Raw genomic sequence first — 19,781 nt, 5'->3', positions numbered from 1 at the left:
GTGCATTTCCCCACTTAGATACATAAACTGCCATTCACCTGCTAACCACACACATTTTCGAGTCAAAATACCTCTGCACATATTTAGTGTGCTGAGCTACAATTTGCAATGCAAATGAGTTTTGAAACATTAATATTAAAGTAGATTTAAGTAGGTGTGATTTTTTATACATTAGGTGCTGCATCTGATTGTTACTTTCATTCATATATATTCATATAAATTGATCTGTATTTGTTATTAATCAGTTACTTTAACATTTATTGATGTTACACTGCCTTAACATTGTTTACTTTGTGCAACAAGTAATTAAAAACTCAAAGGCATCAACTTTAAACTGATTTAAAAAAAGCACACAAATCATTCAAAGTTTGGAACCAGAATGTGTCTCATTTTTAAGACCAACAATAAAAGTGATAAAATAAAAATGATGTCAAACTGTCATTAACAAATTCTCTGTCATTATTTAACAGTTTCTACGCTAAAATACTTAGTTAGTGACTGACGCTTCCTGCCATTATCTTGAACAATAAAAGCAGAATTTGAAATTCTCAGTGAGAGACGTCCCCGCCACATTACAAAAAGAAAAGAAAACAAAGAAAACCAAACTGAAAGAGAGAGAAAGCTGAAGAAAAAGGAGGGAGCACCGTTTCTGCAGACTCATGGTCCCACATACTGTACATGAAGGTGAGCAGTGGCAGCGCAGGAAGATAAAAGCAGACAAATTCTGCAGATTCACATAAACCACACATACTTCCTATACAGTAACTGTATATCCTCCTACACATCTCTACAGGTTTCACACACAAAGAAATGTGTGCACTTACACACATCCACTCACCATTTACTGAGGTGAATTTAAAAAGAGTAAACACATCTCTGCAGACGTTTACGTTAATATTTTACTTAATTACAAATGATGCAGAACAGCATGTCTTGAGCATCATGATTCTTAAACAACCATTTGTTTTGTGAAAATGGAGAGATGGTGCTTTAAATGATAAAAAGGTCAAAACAAACTCACAACACATACAGTAAATAAATACTGGCATAAATAACAGAAATATTCAATAAATTATTAACTTAACAAACAGATAACCAAACATGTTGCAGCAATGACACCATCACCTTCAGCAGAGATCAGAGTTTGCACATGTGTTATCTCTTCTTTGCCTTTAACCATTCCTAGGCTAACTGCAACCTTCTTTACTCCTTGAGTCTTTCTTCACTCAATCACACATCTTTGTAAAACACCTTAGTAAGGGGGTATCCCAGAAAGCCTCTCTCGGGACTCTCCAGCTTCACCTCCTTGTCGTCTTCTTCATCAGTCCCCTCCCCCAGCTGCCGATAACCCAGTTTCTTGAAGAAGGCCTCGCCCACCTTCGAGGGGTAGGGGACATGTGCGTACACTCTGTGCGCCCCAGTCTCCCTCTCTCTCTGCTCCAGACTCTGGACCAGCAGCCGACCCAGGCCCTCCCTGCGGTACCAGCAGCCTGTCACCAGCCTGCAGATCCTCCTGATGCCCGCTCGCGCCTCAGCCTCGCGGAAGATGCAGCCCAGGATCTCCCCCTCGCAGTCAGCCACCCAGACCTGTCCCGCCGCCTGTTCCCTCTCTGGGGTGACCTTCTCTGTCGACATCTCCTTGTCCTTGTCTTTAGATCCGATTCTGCTTCTTGACTTTAGAAAATAAATTACACTATGTGGCTGCATTATTTGCTCACTAGAATTAAATGACAACTACCTGAACCAGAGGACTCACCTTTTTTATCAGTGGTGTCTTGCCGCTGATCCTACAATATGGATTCTGTAGTGTCTCATCCTGCATCCCCCGATAGCTGCTGCCCACATAGTCCCAGTAGGGGCGGCTGCTGCCCAGAACCCCTGTGGACCGCGGCATGGTGATCTTGAGGAAGACAATTAGTAGGAAGACGGGAATAGCAAGGGCCAGGATAAAGGAGTGGACAAGACAGCGCAGGATTGAGGAGAAAACAGCCAAGATGAAGAGGCAGAGCGGACGAGTGAGGATGTGGAGGATGAGACGGTTCTCTGTGCCCTCGCAGCCCTCCTGGAAGGAAAGTGATGGCCATAAAAAACAAGATTAAGGTCAAGCACAAGAGGAGTATGAAATCAACCTGTCCCAAACTTTTATCTGAACATGCTGTACAAACCTTGATGAGGGCTTTGACCATCTCGATGTCGTCCTCTTTCATCCTCCTCATCACCACCTGATCCAGCTCCAGCCTCACCATGTTTAGGCTTTATGCTCAAAAAGTGAGCCTGCTCTTTCTACACACAGTATGTTGCAAACTCTAACATCCACACAGTGTGCACAGGGAACCTAAAAAAACAAACACATTTAAAGCACATGGAGAGTACCTGGTCAGGAGGGTTCAATTTGTGTTGGTAACACAGGTGACAGTGGACAGCAGCTTTGGGACATCATGACAATAACAGGCAGGTTAACTGGTCAATGTATTTCAAGCATGCAATGCACTAGACTTCGCTTACAGTGACTCAGTAGTTGCAATGTAACATCAACACCCACGCTGGCTCCAAACAACAAAGACAGACAGATGGGGATTATGGAGGATTGAAGCATGCATCACCATCCCTCTGTTGCACGATGCACACCATTCTAGCTTTTATCAAACGGTGATCATCAAAGGTAAACCCGAAAGTGAAAAGACCTTGTTCAAATCCTTATATGGTTATTAGTTAGTGCTGCGGTCTCCTGCCACATGCAGACCCCCCTGATTCTGCTGTAAAACCCCGGTCCCCGCTTACCTTCTGCACAACGTAGCTCAAATGAAGCTGAAAGACGGGAAATACACACTGTGTGTATGTGTGTGATTGTGTGTGTGTTTGTAGTTCAGTCCGTGCTGGTTTGGCACGTTTGATTTGAATGACCACAGAGTCGTTTCTTGCTCTAAAAGAGGGAGGAATTCTGAAAACAAACGTACGCTGCTTTGCGCCGTGTTTCGCGTTTTAAACGTGTCGGTCTACGTCATTTGCGTGCGTACAATCAGCACAGCATAAAGGCTACGTGAATGGCAAACCCAACTTAACCAGCGTAAACAGCGCTGCAAAAGCTGTCACCTTTATACGATTAGTATAGAAAAAACGGATATTAAAAGCTTTAAAAAAATTACAAAAGGTAAACAAAACAGATTTATTAATAATAAGCTACTATTTATTATTACCGTTGTGAAGAAAGTGAGCCATTTACAACATTTATTCACAAACTTATTTACTTAATAAACAAACTGCCAATGACAGTATCATTTAAAACTAATATATTTAGGAATATTCTGAGGTCCATGTAAAGCCTATTTGAATGTATAACATTTCTAGAATGTGGCACCATGGCATAACAACACAGTACTCATCTAACTGCATGTTCTCTCTCAGTTCACGGAGAACTCAAACTGTCTAAAGTGCTAACACACCGAGCTCACAAATAGTGAGGCATTCATTCACACACACTTTTCTCCTCTAACATGCACATTGGTTTTAGTTTGAGAAGTGCATCTCTTTAGAATTAGATATAGGTCCATTTCTTATTGTGTCTTCAGTGGATGTCTGTTCCTGTGTACTGGCTGCAGAGTTGTGTTCCTTTACAGACTTTTCATTTTCCTCTGCACACACACTCTCATATTTTACCTCATTGCTTTGTGAGATCTCCCCCTCCCCTCCTCTCTCCACTCTCCCCTCCCTTAAGCTACTGGTGCTGACCTCGATTATGACGATTTCCTCTCCGCTTTCCAGCTGAAATATACCTTCCATGGCTCCCCCTCCCTCAGTAACCCTACCATTTGCAGCACTGCATCCTGCCCCTCCTTCCCCCATCATCCCCCCTTCCCCTTCTATCAGGGCTATCATCTGCATACCCTCCCCAGTTTCCTGCTCCATTTTGGTCTCGCCACCCAGTTCAAACACCACCTCCTGCCCGTCAAGGGGCACCAAACCCTGGGTGGGCGTGCAGGAAAGCTGCAGGCTGTTGTCTTGGCCTTGGCTGAAGGTGGCACTGGATGGACCACTGTCCTGTGCCTCAGTGTGGAAATGAAGAACATAAGACTCTCCCTGGCTGCTCTCCTCCACTGTATGTCTTTCACCCTGTTTTTCTCCACCCCAGTTGTGCAGAAGTGACATCATCCCTCCTTTATTCCCCCCCTTTTCTCCTTCACCTTGCCCATCTGTCTTAAACTGAAGCACGAGTGACTTTCCCTCTCCACCCATTCCCCCATCGACTGCCTCTGATGATGCATCCCCTTCAAACTGCAACACATATGACTCCCCACCCTCCTCGATGTTCATACCCTCCTTCGCCTGTTCCTCATTATCAAAACACAACACAAACTGTTTCCCTGTCATGGTCTCCTCTGTCCTCATTTGCCCGACAGTCGTGTGAGGTTTCCCTTCCGGAGTGGAAACTGATGCTGTGGCTACTGTGGTGGCTGGTGTAACCATGGTAACAGCTGATGAGGGTCCTGAGGTGTCCACTGTGGGGACTACAGTGGAGGAGGATGAAAATGTTGGGACAGTAGTGCAAGATGTTGACGGGGGACAGTGGGAAACAGTGGATGTAGATGACGATGATGACTCTGTGATTGTGTTAGCAGCAGTAATAGTCTGTGTGACGCTTTGTGTCACATGACAGTCTGTTACTGACAAAGCTCCACCTGCAGTCTGACTGACAGGAGCTGTGGCAGACTTCTGTAGAGTAGCTTTTGGTTTGCGTCCCCGTCTGCCCCGTGCTGTCCGTGTGCTTTTCCCTAATATGGGCTTAGTCAGTAGGGAGTTAGCTGACAGGGTGTGTGTTGGTGTGGCAACAGGAGTGTTTGCATTGTTATTGTTGTTGGTGATTATGATCCTGGTCTGCTGTTGTTGCTGTGATACAGTTGTAAACTGGGGTATCTGAGTCTGTGTTTGGTTTAGGACGGGCTGGAGTGTTTGGATAGTCTGGAGTACAGGCAGAGTCTGAGGCTCTGGAGCTGGTGGAGGGTTGTTTGTGGTGGGAACCAGAATCAAGCTGGACTGGCTGCCGTTGTTGGAGGGGCACTGTAGGAGGAGGAAGTTTTGGGGCTGGGACGGAGGTGGCGGCGGTGGAGGAGGAGGAGGCGGAGGAGCAGGTGTAGGGGATGACAGAGGAATGAGCTGCAGGCCGCTGGCTGTCTGAATCATAAAGTAGTTCTGGGAGGTGTTGGGGGGAATATTAAGTGCTGGCTGGGACACAATCAGGCTGCCGTTGTTTCCTGAGGTTTCCAGGGTGATGGGGTTGAGCAGGGTTGTGGTGGTCGTTACTCCTCCAACACTGGCTTTCACAGCCACGCCATCTTTACCGCCACCACCGGGGCAGGGCAGGGGAACACCGCTGCCGTGGGTACGGATGTGCCTCTGCAAATAGGAGTGCATGACGAACTCCTTAGAGCAGTACGGGCATTTGAAGTCCTTGCGTGAGGAGTGTGTGCGAAGGTGGAGCTGAAGGTTGGAGGAGTGTGTAAAGCTTTTATTGCAGTGCGTGCACTGAAAGGGTCTCTCACCAGAATGGGTACGCTCATGCTGCTCTCAGAAAAATTACAACAAGAGAAGAGGGAAGAGAAATGGAGAAATCAGTTAGCAAGAGAGGATAAATCCATTAAATACAAATGGCTGAGTCTTCACAGGCTGCACTGACCTGTTTGAGGTTTGATGTCTGGGAGAAAGACTTAGAGCAGATGGAGCAGATATGAGGCCGCAGTCCCGAGTGCATCTGACTGTGTCTGCGCAGACAGCTGGTGTTCTTGAAGGACTTGCCACACTCCTTACAAACATATGGCCTCTCGCCTGTGTGCTGCCTCAAGTGGTACTGGTAGTGAGAGCTCCATTTGAAAGTGAGAGGACAGTGAGGGCACTGGAATGCCCGTACACCTGTATGCACCTGGCAAAGGTGGAAATAAACAGAAAAGTTGATTACTTTACACTTTTTGGGATCATGTTTCAAGCTTTTAGTGTATCAAATATCCAATATTTAAAAACAATTTAAGATTCTAAGCTACATTTACCCTATCAACTATACTTACAGCTCATAATTTCCACTTATTTGCCTCACTTAGTTTGTGTTGTGGTTGCTTTAACAACAAATGATTTTGGGTGTGTGCTCTAATGAGTACAACTCATAAAGAATGCTTTGAAAATGAAGAACTCTTTATTTTCGTTTCTTCCGATGTGAGTTAAATGCAGCCTGTGGGTGGCAGCCAGCACAGGGAACATTAAATACATGAGAAAAAAAAAGCTAACGAAAGGACTGTTGCAGCTGAAGCATTGTGTGATAATAACTACTTAGCCACGAGAGTGCTGTAACTGCAGAGTGTGTTATTGCACAGGCAGGAGGTTTTATTGCTGTTTGGATTTGTCTGTTGTAGGCTGCGTTCATCTGCAGGGGTGTGTGCTATGCTGGAGAGCCACAACCCCAGTAAACTAGAGGAATGTGGAGTTCCACAATGACTAAATCATGAGATTCAGTTCCCAAATCATGGATCTCCCATCTGGAAACTCAACATGTGTGTGAATTTATTGCAGCAGAGGAGTGAGCCTTACCCTCTGATGGATTGAAAGCAGTGACGACCTTTTGAAGCTCTTTCCACACTCAGTGCAGCGGTAGGGCCTTTCCCCAGTGTGATCCCTCATATGGTACTTTAGCCCCGATGAACCTTTGAAGGCTTTTCCACACTCTGAACAGCGGTACGGTCTCTCTGTATGTTTGAAACAGTGTTGCATTGGTGAAAATTCAAATTAAAAAATCTATTTTAATAAGCAAAGACAGAATAAAATGTAAAAAGCAGTAAAAACTTCTTAAATATTAACTTAAGAGAGGCCATAGAAAGATCAAGTTTTCTGGTTGCCATAAATGTATTACAACATCTACTTTGACTCTAAATATAGCATGAGAATTACCAGTGCAGTCAAATCTTCATTGTCTTCATGTCAAAATGTAGTTTTGTGTCTGCCTTTACCTCCAGCAGGAGTGCTCTTGCTGGCTCCCACTTTCTTGGGGGCTTTGGTTGGCTTGGCCGGCTGTTCCTCTTGCTCCTCGCCAACGGTAATGATGTTGACGTGGATCTCCCTCTGGCCCTCCTGCTGCTTGTCAGCCTGGCTGGGAGAGGAGGGCAGCGGGAGAGACAGGGAGAGGGACGGAGGGCACACTATCTCGGCCTCCGCCTCGGCCAGGAGACGCTGCTCGGGGGTGTGGGAGTGCTGGTGGGTGAGGAGCGAGGAGAGAAGGGGAAAGGAGCGGTCGCAGGCGGAGCAACTGAACTGGGAGCGGGACTGAGATGAAAGAGAGTGCATCTGGACGAACAAAAGCAGAGATAAAAGTTATTTTAAGTTGGATAATCTGTATAACAGTGTTAGTAGTGAAGCAATTACAACAGTCATTCTCACCAGTGACACATGTCTATTGAGGCCTCCACTGGTCTTGAAGGTCTTATTGCAGTAGCCACATGACAGCCCTGCCCATGTGGTTCTGGCCTCTGGCTGAACGGTCTCAGAGCTCTGAGTCACCTCGGTGAAGCTCTGCAGCAGGTCAAACTGGGCCTGGGTGGTGCCCACATTCTGAGGACAAACCAGAGGAAGTAATACATATCAAAAACACATATCTTCAGTTTGAACTCATTGACTTTGGGGATTTTCGGGGATAAATTACATATATTGCATAAACTGATGTGTGCACTGCCATTCTGTCCCACGCCATGTCATTAACACTTTACATTTATGTTAGCTGATGTTTCTTTTTTAGGGTGGTGGAGGTCTGATCGACATAAAAATTGTTTGTGTAAATCCCACCCACACTCATTGACATTTTTCATGACTATAGCTTGGTGGCTAGCTAGCTATGCAGGAAGACCACAAACCTCTGACTGGTCAATTGTTTTGTTAACCAGGGGTTAACAACACTAGACCTATCTGGATTGCTGAACAAATCTGAGAAGTTGATTCAAAAGTCTGAAACTAGGCTACATAAGACTCCCCTTGGCCTGATTCCCTGTATAAATAGTCATTTTTTACTTAAATGTGGAAGGATTTTATTGCTCTCCTCTCACTTTAACCGTTTTATCTCATCACTTACTGCATTGTTGCTATCTGCTCCCTCTGTCAGCCCGAGGAGCACCTCTGTTGTGTGTCCATTTTCAGCCACTGTGGTAGTCTCCACCACCTCCTCAAAGTCAGCCAGCAGGTGTCCAGCTCCCACGAGCCCATCCCCAACCTCCATCCCTGCCCCAGGCCCCGCCTCCCCACTGGCCCCGTGCTCCTCTGGAGCCATGTGGATGGCCTGGTGCTCCTCCAGCTCCGTTTGTGTGCCAAAGGTGTGGCTGCAGCTGCCGCAGCTGTAGAGCAGCACGCTGGCCCCTGTGTCGGTGCTCAGGTGAACCTCTGTCCCGATGGCCCTAGATGCACACACGTCCTCCCCAGAGGAAGTGAGGGTGAGCTGGGGGAGAAGGCTCGGATTCTGACTGGATGAGGTGGTTGACAGGAACACTTCCTCCATTCCCACCCCCACGCCATCAGTTCCTTCCTGGCTCACAAACCCCACCATGTCTGTCAACATGGATGACGTCACCTCCTCTGTCCCTACCACCACCTCCACGATCTCATTCCCCCCCTTCCTTGCATCCTCTCCCCTCTTTCCCTCCTTAACTCCTGCAACGAGGTTGGAGTGAGAGTTCTTGTGCAGGGCCAGGTTTGATGAATGTGTGAAGCTGCGTCCACACTCACCACAGATGTACGGCCTCTCGCCTGTATGTATCCGCATGTGCTGCCTCAGGTTGGTGGACTGAGTGAAGGATTTGTTACACACTGAACAGGTGTAAGGCTTGAGACCAAGGTGGACATTCTTGTGTCGCCGCAGACTGCTTGAGTTCTTGAAGGCCTTGGGGCAAGTGTCACAGGGGTATGGGCACTCTCCAGTGTGCTGGCGCAGGTGATACTGGTAGTGAGAGCTCCATTTAAAGGTCAGGGGGCAATAGGGGCACACAAAGGTACGTACTCCGGTGTGGACACTCTGATGGACCTGCAGACAGACAGAGACAGAGATGTAAGAGTCCTCACAAAAACTAAGCTTGTCTTTTCCTTGTTTCTAAAATGACTTGGTTTGACATCTCACCTGGAGCAGAGAGGAACGTTTGAAGGCTTTACCACAGTCCTGACATTTGTAAGGCTTCTCCCCTGAGTGAGACCTGCAGACAAGTGAGGTCCAATGCAGAACTCTATTATAACAAGGTTACAATATGTTGATGATATTTTTTTAATTATAAAAATAAATCAAATGGTAGGTTATAGTATTGTCAAGGTATACCGTTGGTGGTAGAGCAGAGCAGAGGAACCCTTGAAGGCCTTGGGGCAAAGGTTGCAGCGGTAGGGTCTTTCATTGTTGTGGCTTCGCTGGTGGTGAGTCAGCCGGGACGACCACCTGAAGCTCTTGCCACAGTCCAGACACTGAAAGGGATGGTCCGACTGCTTGGGCTGCTGGGCCGGGCCCGACACAGACGACGTCACCATGTCCAGAACCACCTCCTCTCCGCCCTCCACTACTCCCTTGTCCCCCTCCACCAGCTCCCCTCTCTCCCTATCGTCCTCGCCGTCCTCTCCTGAGCCAAGCAGGGCCGGGAAGGGGGAGAGCGAGGCGGTGGATTGAGGCGGCAAGAGTTCTGCTTGGACCACTAAGGCCACGGAGTTTGCCATCACCAGGGCAAGCTGGTGGCAGATCAGGGTCTTTCTAAGTAAAAGGAGTGGATCAGTTCTGGTGCAGTATCATGGTTTTTCTTTCACCTTTCCTTCATTCATGTTTTTCTTCTTGTGTGCTTGATAAATTCCTTCCCTGTCAGCCAAGGAAAACACCAGCTGTCATCCCAAGTGGACAGCTCAGGACAGGTCTGACATAAAGTGAAATGGAAATAAATACAGTATTACAACTTGGTAACTCCTGGTAAGAGTGTCCCCTTTAAATTCCTCCCCCTTGCTTCCCTCCCACCCTCCTGTCTACGAAGCTGGTCCCCCTCCTCCCTGCTGTCTTTCCTCTAGCCGTCAGTCCGTTCTGTCCGTCCCCGCAGTGCGGTGCGTACTAGCAAAACACACACACACACACTACAGCTAAGTTACACATTAAGCTGCTTTTTAAGGGTTACCTAACGTACCCGGTTAGCTGTGCGAACCAAGAAGCAACAACCACAAATATCAGCTTTTACAGTATAAACAAAAACAGTCACTGGCCTGTATTTAAAGCTAATCTAGCCCCCGTCAATGCGGAATAGCTTCGTCAAATTGTTCGATAAGGATGTGCATAAATACAGGTTGGAACAGTACTCACCGCGCACCTTTAACTCATTTTAAAGCTATATTGTTGATATTGTGAAAATGAAGTGGGTACCGCAGTGCTAATCCACACAACCTTAACAATACACACAGCACAAACTAACAGCAGTTCTCCACCCGATGCCGCCTCCTAAGAACGGCGACGGCGATTGGCTGTTCGCTACGATAGATGAGCTACTACCATTGGTCCGGAGCTTCAACAGAAAGATTGACGTTTTCAAATCTCACTTTAAAGTATTTCTAACGCACATATTCGACGGAAAACAATTCTCAGTGATGTATCTACTTTCCAAGAGCTTCAAAAATAATTTATAAAGTCTTGTTCTCTTTTGATAGTTGTTCGTTACATTCTGACTCCGGCGCAGAGACTTCTGGGTAACGTAGTATATATGTATGTCTGCTCTAACACTCATTTGTCACAGCTTACAGTACAGGTTAGGTGGACCATGCACATCCAAAGGTATACTCAGATCCATTGTGCACATTCTTTAGTATTTATTTTCACCAAGGCACATATTTCACATTGAGGCCAATCAGTGTGTGGAAGAGGCATCTTGATGTTACAACAATAATTTAAACATGATAGTATAATAATAGTAAATAGGAATAAAAACTGTATAAAAGTACAAAAAGATAGGAGGCTTGCTCCACTGCAACACAAATAAATAGTTCCACCAAGTTACTTAAATAAATAGTCAATACTGTAACAAATACTAGAGTAGGAATGAACAAAAATTATAGTGATAAAATTGGTAAAGTAATCAACAGTATATTGTAGAAAACAACATAATACACAAAGCACTGTATACAACAATTTACATTCTTGTATATTTATGTACACCTGTACAGAACATAGTGTCGCAATACATAGTATTTTAAGGCTTTGGGTGTTTAACTTAAAAAAAAAAAAAAAAAAACTTTTCTATCCCAAAGCACAGGTTCAAAATCAGCCATCTCACTCAGCCAAGAGGCTAATCCTAACAAGTTTGTGCAAAGAATCTAATCAGGTCCATCAGTGCTCAGCAACAGGGCACATTCATACAACTTTACCACAATGTTAAATATGCCTCCTCATGCAGAACTAAAAAAAAACAGGCATCGAAAATAGAAACTCTTCCTGTGGTACAAAAGTAAGTATTCACTTCTCTTTCACTACCATCCTGACATTTACCATCCTGACATTTAACAACTAATTTCATAGGCCATCAATTGACACATTAATACGTGACACGTTTAACATGGTTAGAGGATGACGTTTGCATCTTCTGAAATGTTTATTTTAAGGGCACTGCAAGTGAGAGATAATGAAAACCTTGGCTGTTCAAAATGTATGCTACATCTACTGGAAGAATTATTGGCTGACGAAATAGACAAATGCAAAGTAAATTAAGTTAGTTTTAACAAAAGTCATTATCAGAGCTATAGGTTCAGGAAGTGCTACTGTGTTTTTTTCTTGAGGATCAGTGAGAGACAAGACAAAGAGAAAGATTACAAAGATGTGGGCAAATAAATTCACGTTAATACAGAAATAAAGATGAGAGTGACACATTACAACTTCAAATAAATAGAATTAAATAAATTACTAACAGTCAATAAATAAATAAATACATAAATAACATGGTCATGAAAAAGGCCTTTAGGAGAAAGTTTGGGGAATTAAGACTCGATCATCATAAGTAAACTGGCTGTTTGCTTTAACGGGAATCTTGATGGTCGTAACTGGCTGCAGTATAACGCATCCTCATTGGCTCTGGTGGAAAGACACATTCTTCAACACACATGTCATTGGTTGATGTTTTGGCCTCTTAAAGGATGCTGTTGACTGCAGTGCACACTGACATGGTCCTAATTCCCCTTTGGCTGAGGCAGGACTCCATGCATCCTCACAGCTCTGCAGCCAAACAGTTCATGGGTCATCATTGTACTGCAGTAACTTTGGGCTTGAGGCTGATGAATGCTCTGTACGCCCAATCGCAGAAGAGCTTGAAGTGTTGAAGAAGCTCATGGCTGGACTGTAGCACGTCAAACTGATAGGGGAGGTGAGGGGGGAGGGACGGGGTTGCCGGGGTCAGCCTCGGTGCTTCAACTCTCTGCATCTGTGGAGGAGAAGGGAGGCAGACAGACAGGTCAGAAAAGCCATTAGTTTGTTGCAAGCTAATTTAAAAGTGTCTGCAAGCTGCTGTAGAAAGATTTAACACCAAACATAGCTGAGGTTGGTGAAAGAAAACTGAGCTCTTTACCTGACGGTGCAGAAGGCTGATGAGAGATTTCATTTCTCTGATCATCTCCACCAGTTTGGGCACTGCAGGGTGGTGGTGCTTCTTTGAAACCTTGTTCAGCCACTCAAAGTGGTGCTCATACAGCTTCAGGTCGGCATGCAGCTGAGAGAGTGTGGACTTGAGCTGGAAACAACACAGACATACTTTAGAGACTTAGCATGGGTGTGGCAAGATGTAACTGTTTGGAGAGAAACAGACCAGCAACTCTCCCTTCAGACACACAGACACACAATACTGTACATTATCAGGACATTACCTCAAGATTGCTGAGGTCATTGGCTGATCTGTTGCCCATTTCTGGCAGAGACCTGAACCTGTGGGGCTCCACGTCTGAGTCAAATGCATGCTCCCTCTGAAAGAGAAAACGAGACACAGGGCAGCCCATTAGCAATTTGCATCAGCACAATTTTACTCATCCCGAGACAAGTCACGGCAACATGAGGAAAGTATTAGTCTAGCACCTCGATTGGATGACTGTTTTCTGTGCTTAGAGACAGTAGCTCTCACTGAGGGGAGTGTGGTTGATCGGGTCAGTGTGAGTTCACCCACATTCAGCCTCCCCAAATGTCAACAATAAGAGCAAATGACCTGAACCCACAGGATGTTTTCTACAGGGAGCGAGGATAACAACATATGCAGTGACTAAGAAAGCTCCAAGTGGGACAGACAACACAGGGCTGTAGGGAAACTCCAGGGTCACAGCTATAAAAAGATGGAATGACGCAGTGCTGCTGCCCAGCTTCAGTTGTGTTGTAAACTACCTCCAGACGGCCAATGTAGCTCCCGTCATGGCCAGCAGAGGGGGATAAACAACCTGAGTCCAGGTTTATGGAATTCTATTTCACAAAGGCAGCTGTGCCCGTTGGTAGTACAATTTAGTATTTAAGATGTTGGCCTGATTCAGTAATGAATGGGTATAAATGGAGATGACTGATGTGGCATGCGTCATTTCCAATCAGTACAGGAACATAACAACATTAGGATGATGAGTGCTGAGAAATGTTTTGTATAAACAGGTTGCGTGTGCTTAATGCTTCCTTAACCTGTTATGCTGTTTTCCTTGCTCTGCTGTTTGCTTCCAGTTGTTTTTGTTGATGTTTTTCGTGATGAATGTGCTGCATTGTCTCTCATGTCTCTCCATCAGCCTTTCATAAGAGCTCACTTATGTTTGCGATCCTGTGTTTTGTCTCCATTGCTTTTGTCCTCTTCCATCCCTTGCTTCCCTCTCCCCTCTCTCTCTTCCTCTCTCACTCTCTCACTCCCTCTGTCTCAAACCAGGTGCACAAGCACATGCAACATCACATGCACATGTGCATGCATGCACACACATACACCGCTGGCTTGTCATCTAGTTGGCTCTCTGATCTCTTCATCTCTTGTGGTTTTCGCTCCATCTTTCTCAGCCTTTAATTCTCCCTCTTATCCTCCTTTTTCTTGCTCTCTCCATCGTAGATCATGACCTCACCCGACACAACTTAGCATCCAGCCTTTTTCTTCCTGAATGCAAATACTGGAATGTGATAAATCTTTTTGATTTTTATCAAGTCACTTTGCTGTGGCGACCGAAAGCAAAACACTAAACACTGCACCTACACAACCATGGCTATTTACAGAGCCCTCAGCTTGCGCGCGCACACAGCCACAAAAATGCATACACACAAATGTATGCAGACGTATATACATTCACACCCATACAGTGTGCATGCAAACACACTCACTCGCACAGATACATGGTCGCGTCGGAAAACTTATATAGACCGATGTGTACACACACACACACACACACACACACACACACACACACACTTTTCTCTCTTTAAAGCATCAGTTTCATTGCTTTTTTGCAGGGACTTTCCATGGATTCCCATTCTATTTATCTTTCCTAACTTTGTACCCTCTTTAGTGGAATTCCACACAATAAGGAAAAAAATTAAAAATAAATCTTCCATGTTACTGAACACTGTCTAATACTGTCCCCAGCACCTCTCGATAATGCTGTTTCTTCACATCTGGACCCCAGGTTAAAGTACTGCTACACAAAGTCCTGTACCCACACACACATACACATACAGAACACACTCACACACACAGACACACACTTTCTTAACAGTACCTCCTGGCCAAGACTAGAGAGAGTATGTGGCTATTTTTGATTTTATCCCCTGAACAAAAGAGTTTAAAGATTTGCATAATGCAAAAATGGACTCAAGATCAGTCAGGTGTAACCAGAGATCCAGAGATATGATCTAGCTTTTTTTTCACCTGTTAAAACATGGTGTTGATACACAATCACCAGCTGGAGCCAAATCTTGGCCGAGTCCTCAAATCTGATTTTCCTACTCACTTGACTGTCAACAAAATAAGATTTTGGGCCAGAGTTGTCAGTACAGTACGTGCAAGTGATTCACATTTCATAGAAAAAAAAACATCTACAACTCTATTCACACTTCCACAGTCTAACCACAGAACATAAACATGTTTCTATGTAAACAGGCATGTCATATAGTTTGCTGTCATTTTGCAGACACAAATTTTTGCAGTTCGGCCTTAGTTGGATGTACAGACGGTGTTAATATGTAATTCTGAATTCATCTTCATGCAAGTTATTAAACTGATTCCTAGAACTTTATGTTTTGTTTCTCTGTCCCACCATTGCTGTGAACGAGGTGTTTATTCTCCTTAATTTCATGACACTTGATGTTAATTTCATTGCACATAGATGAAGGCATTGGTCTGGCCACCAGTCTTTGTGCCACTGCCACAAGTCAGGTGACCAGGCAGACCAGGAGGTTGCTGAGTCAGACCTCCCCTCCCTTTGGAGTCCAGTGTGGATTAAAAGTGAGATCACTCAGTCAAATCTCCCCTGAGGCTTTTGCTGCCCTGATCTAAGCATGCAGATGGACTCCAGCCAGTCTGTCATCAATGAAAGCAGCTTAAGTCAGACTGAAGTCCAGAGCAAACCTAGTATAGCATAGCCAAACAGTGTTTCCAATACAGTGCGTGATGCAAAGTTGGAGTAGTTTGAAATGTGAGTGTTACCTCAAACTGCAAGGTAACATTAGCACCAAAATCCAATTAGGGAAAGATCAGTGAAGGCAGGTTGTGGTGCAATGACCAGCATCCTCTTCCATCCTCCCCTCACACTAACAATTCAATTAGCAAAGAATGGCTAGGAGCTTCATTAACCTCTCCTCCAATCAATACCCAAGACTGGTCATCGTCATGATGACATCTTCACTTACCAGCAGTTCTTGGGTGAGCTTCATTAGATTTCTCGTCTGATTGGACAGTTTATCCATGTCACTGGGCCGCCGCTGTGGCACTGGAGAGGCAGACGTGAACACAGGCAGCTGAGCCAATAGCAGCGAGAAGAGGAGAGATGAGGAGGAGTCGAGCAGCACTGTAGGGGCAGAACAAAACGGAAGCAATTAGTGGAGAAGCGCTGTCATCTCGCCATAATGATAATGACCTCAGGCCACGGCTGTCAGTTCCAGGGGGAAGATATTGCACCATAATATAAACAATAGCTCCAGACTTGGCAGAGGAATCCTGAAGAGCTTCAGTGTCAGAGTCATGTTTTCACAGGCTGAATGTAAATCATTAAATCATTAAAAGCCAGGCTCTGACACTGAATATCACCATCACTCCTTTACCATAAGCAACGCAATGAATGCTGCTGATTGTCACACCTGCAACTGGATAGGTACGTGAGTTGGTGGTATAAATTATATAGACCAAGCCAAGTCAACTCCCTAACAGTAAGCTCATTCATTCTTTTCCTTTCAAGTTCAAATACAAGGTAGACTAAGTATTAAAAGGGAACCACAGTGGTGTTGAAATGATGAATGCTTGATAATTACAGGCGAACCACAAGAATCAGAGCCAAAATAACACTGCAGGAGCATCTGAGCTCCCTGTCCTGGTGTAACTTTAACAGCTCAGGGAAATAACCAGTAAAGCCATCAAGTTGAGTCAGTTGTTTAGAATTTAACCTGTAAATAAATTATTTAGTGCCTGCATAGGGATGATAAAATAGCTGTTAACAGTCACATAAACGTCATATACACCCACAATTTAGAAAAATATTAAATGATGAAGGAAAAAAAGCTGAAAAAGAAGTGATAATTAACACATAGAGCAATTAAATAAAACACACTCATACAATCACTTACATTTCATATTGATTCGGGTCCAAGAGATAGGGAGACCAGCAGACAAACGTAGATAAATAAATAAATAGAAAATTAATAAATAAATTGAACTCCGGAAATTGTCACGTGCTCCGGCTCCTTCTTCTTCGCACTCTTCAGTCACGAGAGCGAGGAGGAAAGTTGTCAGGAGAGAATGAATGAGAGAGAGCAGAGTGATGGCTGGAGCACCCAAGAGAGAGAAAGTGAGAAGAGAAAAAGAGGAGAGGTAAAAAAAAAAATAAATAAAGAAGTCAAAACCTCGTCAAAACTTTTCTGTCTTAAGCAAAAAAATAAAAAGTTTTGAGATGAGCCCCTGTAGTCTTTATAGAGTGCTGAAGGCAGAGAGACTCTTACACAGTTTGGAGAGGGAGAGAGGGAGAGAGAGAGAGAGGCAACTGAAATGCAGAGAGAGGGATGCGAGTGTGGTAAGTCCAATTTTTGCGCGCAGTGAAGTGTTTAGGCTTGTTTAAAACTTCCTTTATAAAGACGTCGGGCCTATGACACATCGGCAGTGACTCACTTCATTCATAAAAACACACACACACACACACACAGAGAGAGACACACGCTCTCTCTCTCTCTCTCTCTCTCTCTCTCCCTCCTCTCTCTTTCCTCCTCCCCTCCCTGCTGCCTGTCTCCCTTTGCGAAACTTTAAAAAAATGTTCCGTTGTTTTTTTTCGTTTTTTTTTCTTTCCTCTATCACTTTCTCCCGTCCTGTCCTGTCCCTATCTCCAGCACTTCCTCCGTCGCATCCCGCTACCTGCGCCAATCAGTCCCATCTACCTCTTTTTTTATCTTTCCATCTCCAAATCTCTTCCCCTCTCTCTCTCTCTCTCTCTCTCTCTATCACTGCAGACGTTTTAAAAAGCCCATTGTTTTCATGTGTATCAGCATATCTCGTGTAACCATGTATCTTTTGGAGCTCTAGTTTTACCTCTCCTTCCCTTTTTTTTTTACTCTGCCTGCCGGTGTTTTGTACCGTGTTTCAAGGGTGAAATGTCACTGCAAGTGTGCTTCAGCTCGTGTTATACAATTTATGGCAGGGGCTCTTTTAGGCTACACGCGCCACATTCCCTGTATTATGGCTAATACGCAGGGCAAACACCTTTTCTCTCCCATATTTCTCTCCCTTCTTTTCTCACCCCTTTTGCTCTCTCTCTCTCTCTTTTTTTCAGAGCCCCTCCTGAGACAGCAGCCTGTTATTTCCACTACCCCCCCTCCTCCTCCTCACCCACCCACCCACCTCCTTCTCTCTCTCTCCCTCTCTCCCTTTTTTTCACTCCTTCTCTCTCCTTCTCCAGGGTGAAGGAAAGAGTGAGGAGTGAGAGACGGATAGGAGCAAGAGCAGGAGAGGGGGAGAGAGAGAGAGAGAGAGAGAGGTGTTGTCCAGACCAGAAGGGGCCTCTGAAAGTGTTGCATAGAAACAGTGAGCGGACACACACACACACACACACACACACACACACGCACACGCACGCACACATACTGTCCACACTGCAGGACACTGGCACAGACGCACAGTTTTAAGGGTGGGGGTGGTGGGGTTGATGGGGTCAGACGCGCATGCACAAAGAAGGCACACGGATGCTCACACTCACACACACACACACACACACACACACACACACACACACACACTGTGTGGCAGAAGAACGTCCTGCGGTGATACATGCAGAAACATACGCACACACCAACATGATTTCTCACACTCTCTGTATGTTTCTCTCTTTCACACACAAACACAAACACAAACACAAACACACACACACACACGTAGAGCATGGCAGCCTGGAAATACTCAGTCAGGTGCAGTAAAGCGTGGCCTACTGTTGCAAAGGGCAAAAATGAGTTTCCAGGCATCACAGAAGGCCAGTTAGTGCATCACACTGTACACATACTGCATATCAGGGGGGAGTCATACAAACACACACACACATATACAAAGAGAGAGAGAGAGAGAGAGAGACCAGGGAAAAGGAAGAAAGCCTTTCTGAGTCTGGGTGTGAGATTAGGAGACCCTCATTCACAGACATACACTCATGGTGTGGTTAGAAAATAATTAGTGGTGGGCCTTGTATGCGCACACTCATACACATATACACACAGAGTTGCCAGTCCGGTGGTGGGCCTACACAGACAAACAAACACCCTCCAAATGATGAGGGCCATGGTGGCAGCAAGTGGGTGGCTCAAGTTGTTGTGGTTGAAAAAAAAAAGAGGGTCATGCTCTGTTTTCTCGGGTCAACAGTAGAGAAGAAAAGCAGGAGAGCAGGAGCAGAAGGAGAGGAAATGGATGAGTGCGGTTGGACGTAGGGAGATATTGACACACTCGCTCTTTTTAATTTCCCACATCAAAGGGCCGTTTGAAGACACAGCTGGGGAGAGAAGAAAAGAAAGAGTGAAGTTAGTCACTCTCCCTCGTTCCCTCTCTGGGCTGCCTCTCATGATGGGGGTCTCCTGGGTGGTTCTGAAGCACACAGCCTTCTGTTAGGCCATCCGCCAGCGCTGATCACTCACACACTATGACACCGGGTGGCTGCCCTTTGAGTATGCATGTGTGCATGTGTGCACGTGCGTAGATCTCAGGGAGCGACGTGAAAACAAAAAAAGAGGTTATGTATCTTTGTTTAGACTTTTGTTTTTGCATGTGTGTGAGAACGAGCACACACTGGTGCATGCCTGTTGGAAAAGGGGGAATCCAGGGTTTGTGTAAATGGGTGTGCGTACAGTATATGTGTGTAATTATGGGCATGCGGTGGTATAAGTGCGGTGTCTGTATAATGTGCATGAGCATCAGTGTTTGTGCGTGCGCCTGCGTGTGTGTGTGTGTGTGTGTGTTTGTGTGTGGCCTTCATATGCTACCCATTACATCACCAATCTGTGTGTAAACCACCATAGGAGGAGAAACAGAGTGAGACACTCAGACTACGACCTCAAAGACATCAGAGAGGGGAAGGGGAACCTGTGA

The 19,781-nt window shown here is 45.2% G+C and overlaps 3 protein-coding genes across 5 annotated transcripts; all 3 read right to left on the bottom strand.

Annotated features, from left to right (window-relative positions):
* Positions 1–881: 881 nt before the first annotated feature.
* nat14 (N-acetyltransferase 14 (GCN5-related, putative)) lies at positions 882–2,999 on the bottom strand. Of its 2 annotated transcripts, none has more exons than XM_018682677.2 (4): positions 2,782–2,999; positions 2,166–2,335; positions 1,757–2,062; positions 882–1,674 (listed from the first exon to the last, which is right to left on the bottom strand). In XM_018682677.2, the coding sequence occupies exons 2-4, from the start codon at positions 2,244–2,246 to the stop codon at positions 1,231–1,233; spliced, it is 831 nt and encodes a 276-aa protein (XP_018538193.1). In that variant the 5' UTR covers positions 2,247–2,335; positions 2,782–2,999; the 3' UTR covers positions 882–1,230. The 2 variants fall into 2 exon arrangements, with proteins under 2 accessions (XP_018538193.1, XP_018538194.1); XM_018682678.1 differs by lacking the exon at positions 2,782–2,999 and adding an exon at positions 2,506–2,773.
* Positions 3,000–3,165: 166 nt separating this feature from the next.
* On the bottom strand, positions 3,166–10,562 carry znf628 (zinc finger protein 628). 2 transcript variants are annotated; one of them, XM_018682683.2, is made up of 9 exons: positions 10,340–10,562; positions 9,329–9,905; positions 9,137–9,209; positions 8,102–9,043; positions 7,417–7,587; positions 6,990–7,323; positions 6,574–6,728; positions 5,672–5,914; positions 3,166–5,556 (listed from the first exon to the last, which is right to left on the bottom strand). In XM_018682683.2, the coding sequence occupies exons 2-9, from the start codon at positions 9,712–9,714 to the stop codon at positions 3,508–3,510; spliced, it is 4,353 nt and encodes a 1,450-aa protein (XP_018538199.1). In that variant the 5' UTR covers positions 9,715–9,905; positions 10,340–10,562; the 3' UTR covers positions 3,166–3,507. The 2 variants fall into 2 exon arrangements, with proteins under 2 accessions (XP_018538199.1, XP_018538201.1); XM_018682685.2 differs by having other exon boundaries at positions 10,347–10,562.
* Positions 10,563–10,815: 253 nt separating this feature from the next.
* Positions 10,816–17,283, bottom strand: il11a (interleukin 11a). The gene is made up of 5 exons (XM_018682686.2): positions 16,796–17,283; positions 15,866–16,023; positions 12,880–12,975; positions 12,585–12,746; positions 10,816–12,440 (listed from the first exon to the last, which is right to left on the bottom strand). The coding sequence occupies exons 1-5, from the start codon at positions 16,800–16,802 to the stop codon at positions 12,261–12,263; spliced, it is 603 nt and encodes a 200-aa protein (XP_018538202.1). The 5' UTR covers positions 16,803–17,283; the 3' UTR covers positions 10,816–12,260.
* Between the last annotated feature and the right edge of the window lie 2,498 nt (positions 17,284–19,781).

Source organism: Lates calcarifer, linkage group LG15 (genome assembly GCF_001640805.2).
Source record: "Lates calcarifer isolate ASB-BC8 linkage group LG15, TLL_Latcal_v3, whole genome shotgun sequence".
Classification (NCBI taxonomy): Eukaryota; Metazoa; Chordata; class Actinopteri; family Centropomidae; genus Lates; species Lates calcarifer.
This window is presented reverse-complemented; position numbering and strand designations above follow the sequence as displayed.